The sequence below is a fragment of the Simochromis diagramma genome, unplaced genomic scaffold (genome assembly GCF_900408965.1).
Source record: "Simochromis diagramma unplaced genomic scaffold, fSimDia1.1 OVJJ01000680.1, whole genome shotgun sequence".
NCBI classification, from domain to species: domain Eukaryota; kingdom Metazoa; phylum Chordata; class Actinopteri; order Cichliformes; family Cichlidae; genus Simochromis; species Simochromis diagramma.
Window position 1 is genome coordinate 1,955,705 of NW_024387470.1, and position 13,322 is coordinate 1,969,026.

General features: G+C 39.2%; 1 protein-coding gene across 12 annotated transcripts in view; it reads right to left on the bottom strand.

Annotated features, from left to right (window-relative positions):
• Positions 1 to 13,322, bottom strand: part of LOC120723482 (dedicator of cytokinesis protein 9-like) — a 69,336-nt gene that overhangs the window by 13,614 nt on the left and 42,400 nt on the right. For all 12 annotated transcript variants that reach the window (XR_005693760.1, XM_040014953.1, XM_040014952.1 and 9 more), the window contains 27 exons: positions 12,067 to 12,141; positions 11,830 to 11,970; positions 10,837 to 11,181; positions 10,664 to 10,746; positions 9,951 to 10,073; positions 9,779 to 9,858; positions 9,496 to 9,683; positions 8,864 to 8,929; positions 7,365 to 7,457; positions 6,718 to 6,829; positions 6,429 to 6,547; positions 5,610 to 5,696; positions 5,405 to 5,494; positions 5,146 to 5,261; positions 4,969 to 5,038; positions 4,757 to 4,882; positions 4,298 to 4,369; positions 4,057 to 4,203; positions 3,747 to 3,830; positions 3,544 to 3,655; positions 3,273 to 3,451; positions 3,009 to 3,122; positions 2,757 to 2,868; positions 2,389 to 2,519; positions 1,201 to 1,315; positions 1,052 to 1,118; positions 459 to 506 (listed from right to left, as the gene is read on the bottom strand). Coding sequence is in view for 11 of the 12 variants with exons in the window: in XM_040014953.1 (XP_039870887.1) it covers positions 459 to 506; positions 1,052 to 1,118; positions 1,201 to 1,315; positions 2,389 to 2,519; positions 2,757 to 2,868; positions 3,009 to 3,122; positions 3,273 to 3,451; positions 3,544 to 3,655; positions 3,747 to 3,830; positions 4,057 to 4,203; positions 4,298 to 4,369; positions 4,757 to 4,882; positions 4,969 to 5,038; positions 5,146 to 5,261; positions 5,405 to 5,494; positions 5,610 to 5,696; positions 6,429 to 6,547; positions 6,718 to 6,829; positions 7,365 to 7,457; positions 8,864 to 8,929; positions 9,496 to 9,683; positions 9,779 to 9,858; positions 9,951 to 10,073; positions 10,664 to 10,746; positions 10,837 to 11,181; positions 11,830 to 11,970; positions 12,067 to 12,141 (3,095 nt within the window). In the remaining variant the exon portion in view is untranslated. The remainder of the gene's footprint in view (positions 1 to 458; positions 507 to 1,051; positions 1,119 to 1,200; positions 1,316 to 2,388; positions 2,520 to 2,756; positions 2,869 to 3,008; positions 3,123 to 3,272; positions 3,452 to 3,543; positions 3,656 to 3,746; positions 3,831 to 4,056; positions 4,204 to 4,297; positions 4,370 to 4,756; positions 4,883 to 4,968; positions 5,039 to 5,145; positions 5,262 to 5,404; positions 5,495 to 5,609; positions 5,697 to 6,428; positions 6,548 to 6,717; positions 6,830 to 7,364; positions 7,458 to 8,863; positions 8,930 to 9,495; positions 9,684 to 9,778; positions 9,859 to 9,950; positions 10,074 to 10,663; positions 10,747 to 10,836; positions 11,182 to 11,829; positions 11,971 to 12,066; positions 12,142 to 13,322) is intronic.

Consider the following 13,322-nt stretch of genomic DNA (forward strand, 5'->3'; position numbering starts at 1 on the left):
GTTGGAAAACGGAGAAGTACTATTAACTTCAAGCTTGAATGACTTACTTACAGCTAAGTCAGAATAAAGACACACAAAAGGGTATAATACTGTTATTTTAAAGCATCACTTACGGAGGGTGTTAATGGTTGTACGAAATAAACCATGGACACATGAAATAAATAAATGTCTAATATGTAATGTGGTTTTAAACTGACAGAGGCAAAAAGAATGTCATGCATTTTGTTAAGCAACCAGCGAATGTAAGATCGCAATCTTACCCAGGGAGGGGCCATAAAACAACTTGCCAGCAATGTTAAAGATCAAAGAACAAATCAAAATCCAACAGTTAAAAGATTTACAGAAGATTCGCTAAAAGTCTCTGTTTAGATATGAATCACTAATTGCATGGAATGCTGGCAAAATTAGTTTAAGTTCAAGAATTCAGAAATCAGCAGACAGAACAATATTGACTCTACCTGGCGATGAATCTCTTCCCCATGTATCTGAACTGATAAAGGCAGACTCTGCAGGAAAAACAGAGGTTTTATTATTCACAAGTTATTACTTCTAGTACCCATTTGACCCCTGCAGAGCTGGATCTGTATCGGAATCTTCAAACGACCCTTGGATTTGTTGCTGCAAACTCGAGATGTTACACCAAATGTCTTAAGAATATGATAAAGGCAGACAGAGTTTGGGTATGGTCTTATTCCCTCTTCAATCCAGGAAAGTTCTTTGTGGTTAAGCTAACTAGCAGATGGCAAGGTCCAGCAGACTGGTGCGAACAAACATGATCAATTATGGCTCTAAACAAAAAAATCCCAAATGGCAACAAATGAAATTCTAAACTCAAGGCAGAACAGTAGTCCACGAACTGGCGCAGGCGTCCCTTTGTCAATATCTTTTAGTGACGCTAGCGAAGTCAATGTTCATTAATTTGCTTACTATGACATCTAAGGCTTGCTAATACAATCTATCTTGTTTATGTTATCTAGAAAAAATATTATTTAGAAAATGTTCAGTCACTCTTACATGTATATAATAATAAAAAGGTTCTTTCTCTACTTACTGTATCAGTGTGAAGAAGTCCATTAGCTCTGAGGAAGCAGCTTTACTCCAGTAAGTAAATAGAGCCTCTGAGTATGATGAAATTACATGAAATTAGATTATTAGACCATAGCACGTGTCAAAACCACATATGAATCGCATGGCTCCTACCCTCTGACATGTTCTTGAGGATATGCAGAAAACACATAAGCAGGTTTTTGATTTCATCCTGGTCCAGTTTGTCAGAGCGCAGCACAGTGCTGCCCAGGGCTGATGCACACGGATTCTGATGCACAGGAACAAAGTAGAGAAAACTTTTACTTATCAACCTTTGGAGTACTGAAAAAAAATCAACCTTTTAAGAGATATAACCCATCACTCAAACAAACCAAACTTTAAAGATGAAAAATGTCAAATACTTTCTTTAAAAACCTGTCTACTGCTGCAGACAGTAACAACAACTCCAGGTTTAAAAAGCATAGAAGAAAAGAAGTGAAAAAGCAACAAGGTCTGCCAATCTTACAAATCCCAAATTTGCAAGACTCTGTAATATGAAAAACACTCTGAAGGGGTCACACATGTCAAACAGAATACTTGTAAAGTTAAGTTTTCCTCATGATTTGCATCCACCCTCTGGGCTGGAGCTGCCTTGTTATAATCACTGTCATTGTTCTGCAGTAGGTCAAGCAGGGGAACAGTGAGGAGAGAGAAGTCCATGGTGACCCACTTGGTTGCATGATTAAGATGAGGTGCGACTTGGTGTTCGGGTTCAAAAGAGAAAGGGAGCACATTGATAGAATGCCTCCTGGTAGATCTCTCCTTTTGGTGGAGTTGGGATGTGATGGAGCACTGGTGGGAGGAGGGTGTGGGTATGAAAATAATAGAAAATAAAGACACATCTCAAGAGACCTTGAAGCTTACAGATGCTGCTTTTGCTTTGTTACTATTATGACTCCAACAGAGTAATGTAGTCTGTGTCGTGAAACAAGGCTTTTATTTCCCCGTCTCTGGATATTTCTGGGAGGTGGGGCAATTTTAATATTATATGTCCAGGTTTAATCTAGTCTACCTGAGTAGTTCTCAAATAGTTATGTTTTTGTTAACCTTGAGAAATGTTTTCTATGTTGCAGACTATATCTTTTTCAAAGTTCAAATAAGGCCAGAATTTCCACTACCAGTAAATATTTTATTCTCCTTATTAATCAACCCTTATTATCAATCCCGATCCTAATCATGTTAGTCTGACTTTTTAAGAGTGATGTTAACATTCCTCTATGCCACTGACTCATCTTTATTTCATCAAGAAGAAACAACAACAAATGTGCCTAAGGAACTGCCATGTCACAAGTGGTGACCTACCTTTTCCAGAGAGTTGGTCCTGTCACTGCTCTTGCCCAGCAGGCTGTTCCCAGAGTCGGTAGAGACCAGAGAGCCTCTGGAGTCTGCATGGTGAACTGAGCTGGCATTGGTAGTGGAACTTTGAGGAGAGGCTGCAAAGGGACCGTAAAAAAAAAAAGTTTTTCACCAAAAGTAAAACCACAAAAACACATTTTTCATTTGTGATCATGGTGCAAGATCAGTAAACTATGATTAAAGACACAGTTTATTCATTTTAAATGATATTAGAAAATTATTTACAATTTTTTTATTTTATTTTATTTATTTGAAATTATTTAAATTCGACACATTTTTATTACTCAGTAATGTCCTTATAAGAAGGGAAACACCTGTTCCAGAAATGACCCCAAACACATCTTTGTGGAGAGCATTCTCTATGCAGCTGCCAGGTTTCTGAGGAGTCACCATAGAGGTCTGTACCGGAGAGTCCTCTCGTGGGTTCTGGGACAGAAACTAAAATTACTATTGTGAAGTGCTCTAGTTTTCAGTTAAAAACAATAAAGAGAGAAACTGCAGAACTGAGGCGTGCATTACAGATGCAATCTACCATTCAGTTTACAACCACTAGGTGTCAGGCTTACATTTACATTACGATTGTCGAGAGGCAACGACTCTTTGATGTCAAGCCTATAAACATTTTCCTGAAGCAGGCCAAACAGAGGGAGGTAGAGAGTGGCAAGTCTGGCCTGCTGGCTCTGCAACAACAAACCTTGAGTTAAATTATTTAAAGCTGTCAAATTGAAAAATTATTGTGTCACTGGTTAAACTACATCTAACACGTACTTTTATGGAAATGCAGCAGATGGCCAAAGAGAAGGATAATGGCCAAGAGCTGCAGAACTTACTTTGGAAGCATAGCGGTCATCAAACGTGTGTTTGATCATCAGTCCCTTGAGCACCTGGATGGCAATCTGACGAATCTCTCTGGACTCCTGAAGTGCACCACTCACCTCCCTGAGCAGCAGTCCCACCAGGAAGTGGTTTCGACAGAAGTCATCAGTCAGCAAGTAGTCCAGCTGGAGATCTGTAGCAGGCATTTATTAGCAGGACAAGGCAAGAGCAAAAAAAGATGCAATGTACAGATGAAGTCAGTGCAAATTGTGGGTTTTTTCTTACCCTGGAACCTCTGTATTCTCCCTTTCCAAAAAGGCATGGGCAGATTTAAAGGTACATAGTGCTCGTGGTTGCAGACCTCCCGCAGGAACTCAAACTTGAATTCATATAAGGTCTATAAGAACCATAAGAGAATGTACATTTTAGGGTTTTATATTAACTTCAACAACCTGTATCAAATCTTTAGAGACAATATGCCTGCTAACCTTGGGGTCTCCAGGAACAAAGCAGTTCAAGTAGTTGTTGATCTGCTTAAATACAAAGCCTCTGTTCATGAAGGTGAAGCAGCGCTGTGTGGAAAAGGGAACAAATATAATGAGCGAAGATGCATAAAAAAAAAAGTCCACTTAGTTTTCTGAAGTTGAATTAACTTATCATTTCAGTCTTTTTATAAACAATAAGTAGTAAACAATAAGTAGTAAAATGTTTTAATGTTTAACCTCAAAACAAAGAAAATTTGAGATATATTTCTACATAAATATAATATATAAACTAAAATAATCAGCTGGTGGCAACCTTAATGAAAATTGCCAGGCTGTGGTTGGCATTGCGAGCTGCATCGAGATTGTCCTTATATTTCTGGGTGATGTGTGGCATGAGCATATTGACCAGAGTCTCTACTGCATGGTAGTAGGATGCAGAAAAGCGCTGGTTCCTGGAGACCTGGACATAGGATGGGAAAAGAAGAAAAAGATTTGGAGGAGTCACGTTTGTAAGAAAATGGCTTAAGGACAAAAGGTTTTAACAACAGATCTACCTTAACCTTCCCGTGCTCTATCAGATAATGAGCCATGGATTTCACCAGACCTTCAAAGAAGTACCAGGAGTGCTGCAACCCAGAACACAGTGTCAGTGAAAGAAAGAAATACGATGAATGTACAAAATGTGAATTATTTTGAAAGTGAATGTTGCATGGAACTAGAAAATGACATCATAAATATGTCAACAAGAATTTATTCATTTATTTTCTCAAATTTCAGTAACAGATGTAAATTTTGGAGAACTCATAGCAACAGAATATAATGTTTGTAGATCTACTATCATGTATTACCTATTTATGTTGTTTAATTTAATTTTAATTTATTTTTTTACAGGTAAATTGAAAAAATAATTATTTTACAAAGATTTGTGGATTAGTTTAAAAATATTATTTTCTTTTTCTTTATAAGTCTCCTTTAATTAGCTTCTGCTGATTGCCTTTTGACAGATGAATTACCTTTAGAAGCTTGTTGCTAGTCAGAAAGTCTGTTGATGGTTTGAGAATGGCTGTCATGGCTTTTGCCAGCTCCTCATGAACAGTTTTTACATTGGTGAAAGAATAGGGTTCTGGCTTCAACACAAACTGGGTGCAGAGAAGGGGGCGGGGAGTGTCAGACTCTGAAACAGTGAATATCATCATTGTGATAAAATTCATAAGACAATAAGCACCTTGACATACGATCTCAGGTAATGCTCAAGTCCCTCTTCATGGCACTGTGCTACCACATGAACCATCACCCTACAAAGATAATGAAATAAAAACAAAACACAGTTCAAAAGTGGTGCTGAAAGGCAGACGTTCCATGTATGTGTGTGTGTGTGTGTGTGTGTGTGTGTGTGTCTTGCCTGGTCACATTTACAGCCACATCCTCATGTGTGGTTCTGGTCAGGACACAGAATAGCTGGTTGAGAATGGTGGGCAGAAAGTTTACCATCATGTGACCTTCCATTGCATGGAGACTCTTTAAGAGGGAAGTAAGAAGAAAAAAGTCAATAACTGTGGACTCTTCCTGTCATGATCCCTTAAATGCTAGATGAAAAGATTGTTCAACAGTGTGTGTTCCATTTTCCTCAGGGTATTAGAAGTAAATGGAGCTCTGAATACCTTCAGGTATTTAACAAGCTCTCCCTCCGAAGCTTGTTCTGACATCTCCATGCTTTCGCAGTGGTGAAAGAAGTTATGCAAGTGCTGATCCTAATAGAAACATGTCATATCGATGTTTAGATTTTTTTTATTCTATAAAACTGTTGTGAGTAGGCAGCTAACATTAACTGCATATCATGGATATATGTGCTATTTGTGTACACACCTGAGTGTTAACTGTGGATACAAGATGAGTTGAGACTTTGAAAAGGGGTTTTCCTCCATCCACCCATTTGATCTCCAACCCAGAGTGCTGCAACAAGTACACAACTATTAACTGCACTAGATATTAAGTATAAACTGCAGTACAACAAATAAACACAGTGATGTTCTTTTTGCATATACTGATTTATAATATAATAACGTTTATCACAAATTAACAGATCAATTGACAATAAGCCTTAATTATTATTGTTCCTCCATGGCAAGTACCCATGCTATCAATATACATATATCATATATCAATACATATATCAATCTACATCAATATCTATGTCAAGCAGGATGGATAGCTACTGTATAACCTCTGATTGCAGATGTTTGGGTTTCAACTTGCTAAATTCACGACTTTATTATTCTGAATAGAAGCCTGGGTTTCCCACATTGTCCTTTCACCATTTCCCAGCAGGTTAATTCCTGTCTACATATGCTGCTTGATTTACGGCCTTACCTTGCTAGAGGTAAATAACACTTAGTTGTCAAATAAGGATATGTTTAACAGATCTGTCTTGGTTGTCTTGGTTGATACTAAAATTAGCTTTAGGAAAATACAAACAAAATATATAAAATTAAACAAGACACCAGAAATGAAAGGATGAAAGGATGCCATGCTGTTTGATGGAAATGAGACTTGTCAACCTACAGAGTGCTGAATCAAAGAATTATGAAAGAATTATGTGGCAGGCTAGTCCACTACCTATCTATAGTCTACACCATACTACCTACAAAAAAATAAAAGTTCATTTTTGTTGTTGTTGTCTTTTACCTTGTTCACACCATCCTGGGAGCTGAGGTACCCAGCAGGTAGATTGGCAGCCACAGGAAGTTGTTGTTCATTCGTGATAACTCTGCCATCCTTTAGTAGAGGCAGCCATACTTGGCCAACTGAGGGTTAAAAAAAAACAGCACCATTAACATAGCACCAGTACTGGAATAGAGGCAGCATAAGGATTAAGATTTGAATATTAAATCACTGTGTATCTGAATCAAACTGCTACACACACAAACAGCTTCGTATTCACTGAGGGTTGATGTGACTTAAACTGATGGCCCACCTGGAGTTTCCACCACGTCTTTCTTCTTGCTGTTGCTGTCACAGCTCACATGATAGAAGGTGAAGAGAAGGTGATGCTTCTCATGCAGTTGAGTAGGCAGTTCTATCTTTATCTAGAGAGAGCACAAAAACATAGTTTGCTAATACCGAAGAAGCTTTGCAGTTGTAGAGTTCAAATTTGCTCAAGCAACATGAGAGGCAATGAGAAGTATTTTGTTATTTCAAAAACAAAAAGGTTTGAAAAAAAAATCGTTTAATCGTGCAACGTATCTGACTCTCTGCTGGAAGTTTGTAGCTATTTTTAATCCATCCATTTACTCTCTTCCACTTATCCATATCAGGGTCGTGGGAGGGACTGAACTCTATCCCAGCTACCACAGGGTAAGTCACCAGTTTGTCACAGGACAACAGATACAGACAGACAATCATTCACACTCACATCCACACCTATGGGCAACAGTATCACCAATTTACCAAACCCTACTAATTGCATGTCTTTGGACTGTAGAAGGAAGCCGGAGTACCCAGGAACCAAATTCCACTCTGATGGTGGAGGCAAACTCAGGACCCTCTTGATATGACATGCAGCCCTATTAAGCCATTGTATCTATTAAACTCTGATTGTGAATAACATGAGCAGAGAAATACCTCGTCATAAAACTCAGGGTTCTGCTGATGGTGAAGGACTGTTGCATATGCCTGCTTAGTAAATAGAGGCCCTCCAGGACAGCCATAGATGCACTGCAGTAGATTCAAAAAGTAGGAGCAAGAAATCATGTGAGGACAGGCGGATATCTTGTCATGCTCATCGTGTGGTTTAATATGTTGTGGTCGTTGGTTTATCAGCTAGTTTGAGCTGTCAAGATGAACAATCCAAAGTCAAGATTACAAAGCCCTAAGATTAATTCTAAGTCAAGGCAAAGAAACCCAAGTCAAAACAAACTAGTCTGTAGTCAATACAAAGCAGATTTAAGTTAAGACCTAACATTCAACACCAAGTCAAAGAATAAAGGCTTCAAAGCCATACTATTACTAATTATTATGATTAAGATGATGATAATGATGATTATTACATAAGTGTTGTGTTGGGATTCAGAGATTCTTTTATTGCTACCATGTAATCTGCCTTAGGAAGAATGTATTAATAACATGTTTCACAGTATCATTTATCAGTAATATTTCCTACAGGGTTTATATTGCATTGAATATGTCTGTCATCACATTGACCTTTCTATTTATACACAATGCATAAATGTGCTTGGTTAAGAGTTGATGTTCCATTCTAGAAGGTTTTAAGCTTCACTGGTGAGAGTGTCCAGATGATACATGCTGAGGGGAGATGAGAACATAGCAGGTTAATTGCATGCATGCTTACAATACACATATTAATCTAGTAGCAGGTTTGAGTGAAGGCCTAAGCGTCTTCTACTTCAGTTTGAGACTGGCTGCTAAAGTACTTTACTTAGTGATTAATGACGAGGGTCCAATTATTAGCTCTCAGAGATGCTAAGACCTGAAGTTATTACCTTAAAAGGCAAGTAATGAAGAAAGGAGAAGTTATATGTCGGTGTAAGGTTATATGTACGTGATGAACCCTTGTCTGTACGAGTTGAACTTTTGTCCGTCTGTCACCATGTATTTTTGAACTGCATTGACTGCATTGCATTGACGTAGGTGTGATATTTTGTCCTATAAAACCAGAACCCAATGTATTCTTGTCAGAGCAACGCATTCCGTATGCTGATGGATGGTTGTTCTCCTGTGATAATAAAACTCATCGTTTGATTGCACTTTTCCGGAGTCTCCGTCGTTTGTTGTCTGGTCTAAAGTTGATCGATCTCGCAACAGTTGCAAGAGAACATTTTGAGATCTGCTTAGTAATTGTTTAAATAGCCAAATGTGATAATATCTGTGCAAGGCTTGTGCAATGTAATTAGCTAATATCTATTTTAGGAAAAGTACCCTCTCTTGGGGAGGACATCAATTAGTCTAAAGTGCACCCGTGAACCCTTGAGTGTTGATGTCTTTTGTCTTCTTGTTTAGAGCTTGCCGGGTGTCTAAATAAAGTGACCTAAGTATATGCCTCTATTACATCTCGTAGTTTTATGTTCTGCCTTGGAAGTATGCTATATAGCATGTAAATGCACCTTCAGCGGCTGGGCTTCATCCTCATCAGAATCCTTAAATTCAATGCAAACAGCAATATTTCTTGCCTGAAGAGGGAAGAAACAGATAGAACATAAGAGAAAAGTAAGACACATTTCCACGATATCCCAGGTCACATAGAAGCAATTTACCAGCAAATACTTTTCCTACTTTGCCTCTCTGAGTCTATTTCAGACTGTGAAATAGACTTACCCGCTTGTTACAATAAAAGGAGGGAGAAATCTGTAAAGATCTGAGAGCTCGCAATAAATTGAAAGAGAGTAAGAAGGCGCAAGGGAAATAAGATCGGTCGGTTTCCTGTTTGGAGCTGACTTAGTGAAAGTAAATGTAACAATCTTGTATTGATGCACTAATCAGAAGCAGCTGCTGTGCATTATGATAACTATCCAGCTCTGCAGCTTGACTGGAAGAGCTTGAAAGAGATCCCAGTTAGTTTCATAGGCTAAACAGAATATCTGCCAAACAAAACCATTTCTTTCCTAAAATGATTTGTCTTAGAAGTTTCTCTTTAAAAGATGAAGCAGTGTTTGTGAGGGTCATGCATCGACCAACAGCTCAAAATCAAAGGTATCTTGTATTATTAGTTATTTTGATGCAGCCTTGTTGTGAGTACCTTAGCAAAGCATTTCTGCCCATCGTACTTGAGGTGTTTTGGATAGACATAAAGGTGGTTTTTATAGATGGTGAATGGTTGGGAACACTTAGCAATATAGGGCACAAACTCCTCCACTTCCAGAAGAGCACTGCTTTGCCCGTTTCCTTCAAAGTTCCCCACAGGGATGTAGGAGGCAGTGACACAATCTACAGGAAGGAATGATAGTCAGAATCCTTGTGGATACAATTTGATAATTGTAAATAGATACTCGGAAGTTATGTTATAAATTTGAAGATTTTACTGGTTAGATCTGGGGGCACACTGTCAATTGTTACATCCAAGTTCCCTAAGAGCACAGGGAGCTTAGCCATTTTCTCTGGTCTGTTGGGAACAAAGAAACAAATAATTTTTTGCAAAACTGTATCAAAACATGTTACAGAGAAACAAGTGACTAGATAAGAGAAAGAACGTACTTTCTGAAGTCGGTAAGCAGTTTGAACATGTCCTCATCTGACAGCTTGCTGCTGTCCTGTCTGTAAAGAGCTGAGAATCGTGCACTTTTGTCTAAAGTGCCTGATGCATCTTTAAACACAGGCCTGGGGAGATAGACACACCCAAAAAATAAAAATAAGTGAAATTACTGATGAGCACATCTAAGTTCCACAATACTGGTTTAATAACGTGTGTTCCTATAGAAAGTCTTTCCTTTAGTCACACTTTTCACCTGGTTTGGATTCTGTATTTCAACTATAACTCCCTATTTTCCTCAACTACAACAACTCATCAGCAACATTAGAAACAGGAACACCGTTATACTAGCAAGTCAAGCCAAAGTTAACAAAATCCACAAATCCTCAAAGCAAAAACAAAACAACCCTCCACCTACCATTAATATTGTACATAAAATATGTATAAACTCATAGCTGGATTACATTTTTTAAAGAAACCAGACTACTTATCGTCTCCTATTTCCAACCCATGAAGGCATAGCACGAGAGGTGAGCAGTTGTTTGTTATAAGCCCTCTCTCATCACACATTTAGATCAGCACCATGGACTGTCTTTGATGGTATTATATACACCAGCATCTCACTGAGCGACGGCTTCTGCAACCTGAGATCAAGACTATCATCTAACACTGAATTGAATAGGTAAATTGATGGTTTAAGTATAAGGTGGCTTTATACCTTGCAGCCCAGCCAAATGGCATCCTGTACTGGCCCAGTCGGCCGCAAGCCGTCTTGGCATTCTTTAGCACCTTTTGAGCCATCTACACAAGAAAACAGGGGATTTATTTTGGCAATTACCAGCATAAGACAAGAAAAATACACTTCATATTCTCATCTTCATATAAATGTACCTTAGCAGAGTCAGAGCTCTTCATGTAGGGTTCAGTGCAATGGGCGATCCCTCCCTGTAGGACCTTCTCAATCCTGGCCACTAGGAAGATTTCTGGATGGGGGCAGGTGACTGAGAATATACCCTGTTTGGGATACCGGACAGCCCCCTCTGGGAGCCCACTAGCTAACCTGTGTTCCAAAACACTATCATTACTGCTGCCACTGATTTGCTGGTTGGGTCCACTACCATGACTGGATGTCATCTGTCGAACCAAAGGGTGGTTGAGATCCACATGGAAGTTGGCCGAGATCTTTCTGTTGTTCTGGACGTCAAAGAGGGACAGGATCACATAGAACGGCTCCACCTTTGACGATAGAGGGCAGGAGGGAAAATGTTTTGAGACAGAGATGCAGTGTAAGAAAAAAGTAAAAAGAAAGCTGCAATTTAACCCCGGAGAACCCATGGGGTCAAATTTGACCCCATGGTTTCCCTAGTAAACCAATGGGATCGGATCTGACCCCATGGGTTCTCCAGGGTTAAGGGATAGTCATTCTCCTAATGCACTTCTGATTTTCCATTAAGACTAAATGTACCATTGAGGTAATTTATCTTCCCTTTCACTCTTTCCACCAAGCTTTTCCATTACACAACACCATTTGTGTGTGTGTGCATGCATTCAGAGCAGCTCAAGAGCTAATGGCTGTAATGTCCCAGCTGAGCGTTGAGTGTTAGAGTCAGAGACAGAGACCTTGGAGTGACGACAGGAAACCAGCCTCAGACTGGTGCTAATGCATGGTAGGAGGCCAAAGCTGGTTTCCATGGTAGAGAACACTGCGGGGTTTTGATGGGGGCCAGCCAAGTGGGTCATCTGAATTGTCTGTGATCTTCTTAAGTGATTTAAACCTCACCATCATTTGCCAAAGGATATTTGTCTGTTAAGCCGAAAGTTTGTGTGCAAATACAGACACATCCAGCAGCTGCATTTGACTGCTGGGTTTTCACTGATACATACATTAGTTGTTGGCCTTTCATCATTCTCAGCAACACAGCCCTGCAGGTTAAACAACAGGTCATGACAGCTGACCAGGACTCTTTTCCCAAACTTCTCTTCAAACTGTTGCACATTAGGCTCAATGGCAGAAAAGTCTAGTTTCTGTGGAAATAAGAGTTGCTGTCAGAAGGCTTAAATTATCTGCTGCCACAACAAAAATATCAGTCACAGCGATGCTACTGAGAAATCAGACAATACCTGAGTGTCAGGGTCCAGAGTGAACAGCTTGAGGCGAGCTTCACTTCTCATCTTAGATTCAATATCTCTGGCAGTCTGTGAAAAACAAAGCAAAATAAGAATGCATTCCCAATTATAAAGTAGTAACAAACAAATTATGTTGTCCATTTTAGACATCTGGAGATCTTGAAGATGTGGCATCAGTTGAGTATTCTCTTGATACTGTATGTCTTTTCTCTTTTGCTTCACTCCCAAGCTTGCCTTGGGTCCAGTTTTGGATCTTCCTTCTTACTATTACCAAGTGCTTTGTCATAGAGGGTTGTTGTGGTTTTCTCACCAATATTGCAGACTCTTAGTGAAATATCACTAAATGCACAGTGTAGCAATGTTCTGCATCTACTTCCCCATTATATCGTCTTTTGAAAGGGAACTATCATCGTAACGAATATCATACCTAATTCCTTAGTGATTATTAAAGTATTCCGATTCTGATCATTTATCCTTCCAAAAGATTTTTAATTTAACTGAGATTGGCTAAATACATTTTATACAGCATATACAGTACCTAACAACACAGTGCTTTTAAATTAGGGGCAATGCAAAAACCTGTAAAGGCAATGCTAAGACATTACTTAATGTAAAACTGCTTTGCCTTCTGTGTTAGCAAACCATTAGGATTTATTTGAAGTTGTGTTTCAGTGTATCGGAGAAGAGCTCTATCTCCATCTGAATCGGGAATCACAATGAGGTCTGGGTAGCTCCCACTATGTTGTTGTTCACATAAAACTAAGGCAAAGAAATCCCCACAGATCTCAGAATTCTGAGATTAAAGTCAACCCAGAAACACCAAGTGGCTACAACCAACAGCGAAGATCAAAAAGCAGTAAACACCTGCGTACCGATCCCCAAACATTCAGGAAGATCTCCATCAATGCCCAGGGCCCCCACCGTGACTCAACAAAAGGGCAGGCAGCACCGGCACCCATAAAGAGGAGCTCATAGCATATGCTATAGTGTCACAAGTGATAGAGTCCCAAGTGTGATCCCAGACTACTAAATCCCATTTTTAGAGATCTAGCACATTATATTGGATGTTTCCTTGGTAAGCACAAAGAGGAAAATGTGGGGGCCTGGATCCTTGAAACAGCTGGCCTAATGGTCAGGCCATAGTTACAATACAGACAGGCTCCAAGTGATCTCTCAAACATCAAAAATTCAGTATACATCCACAGTATGAGGACTGGTACTGTACATGCTTGTTAAATGACCAATTTGAG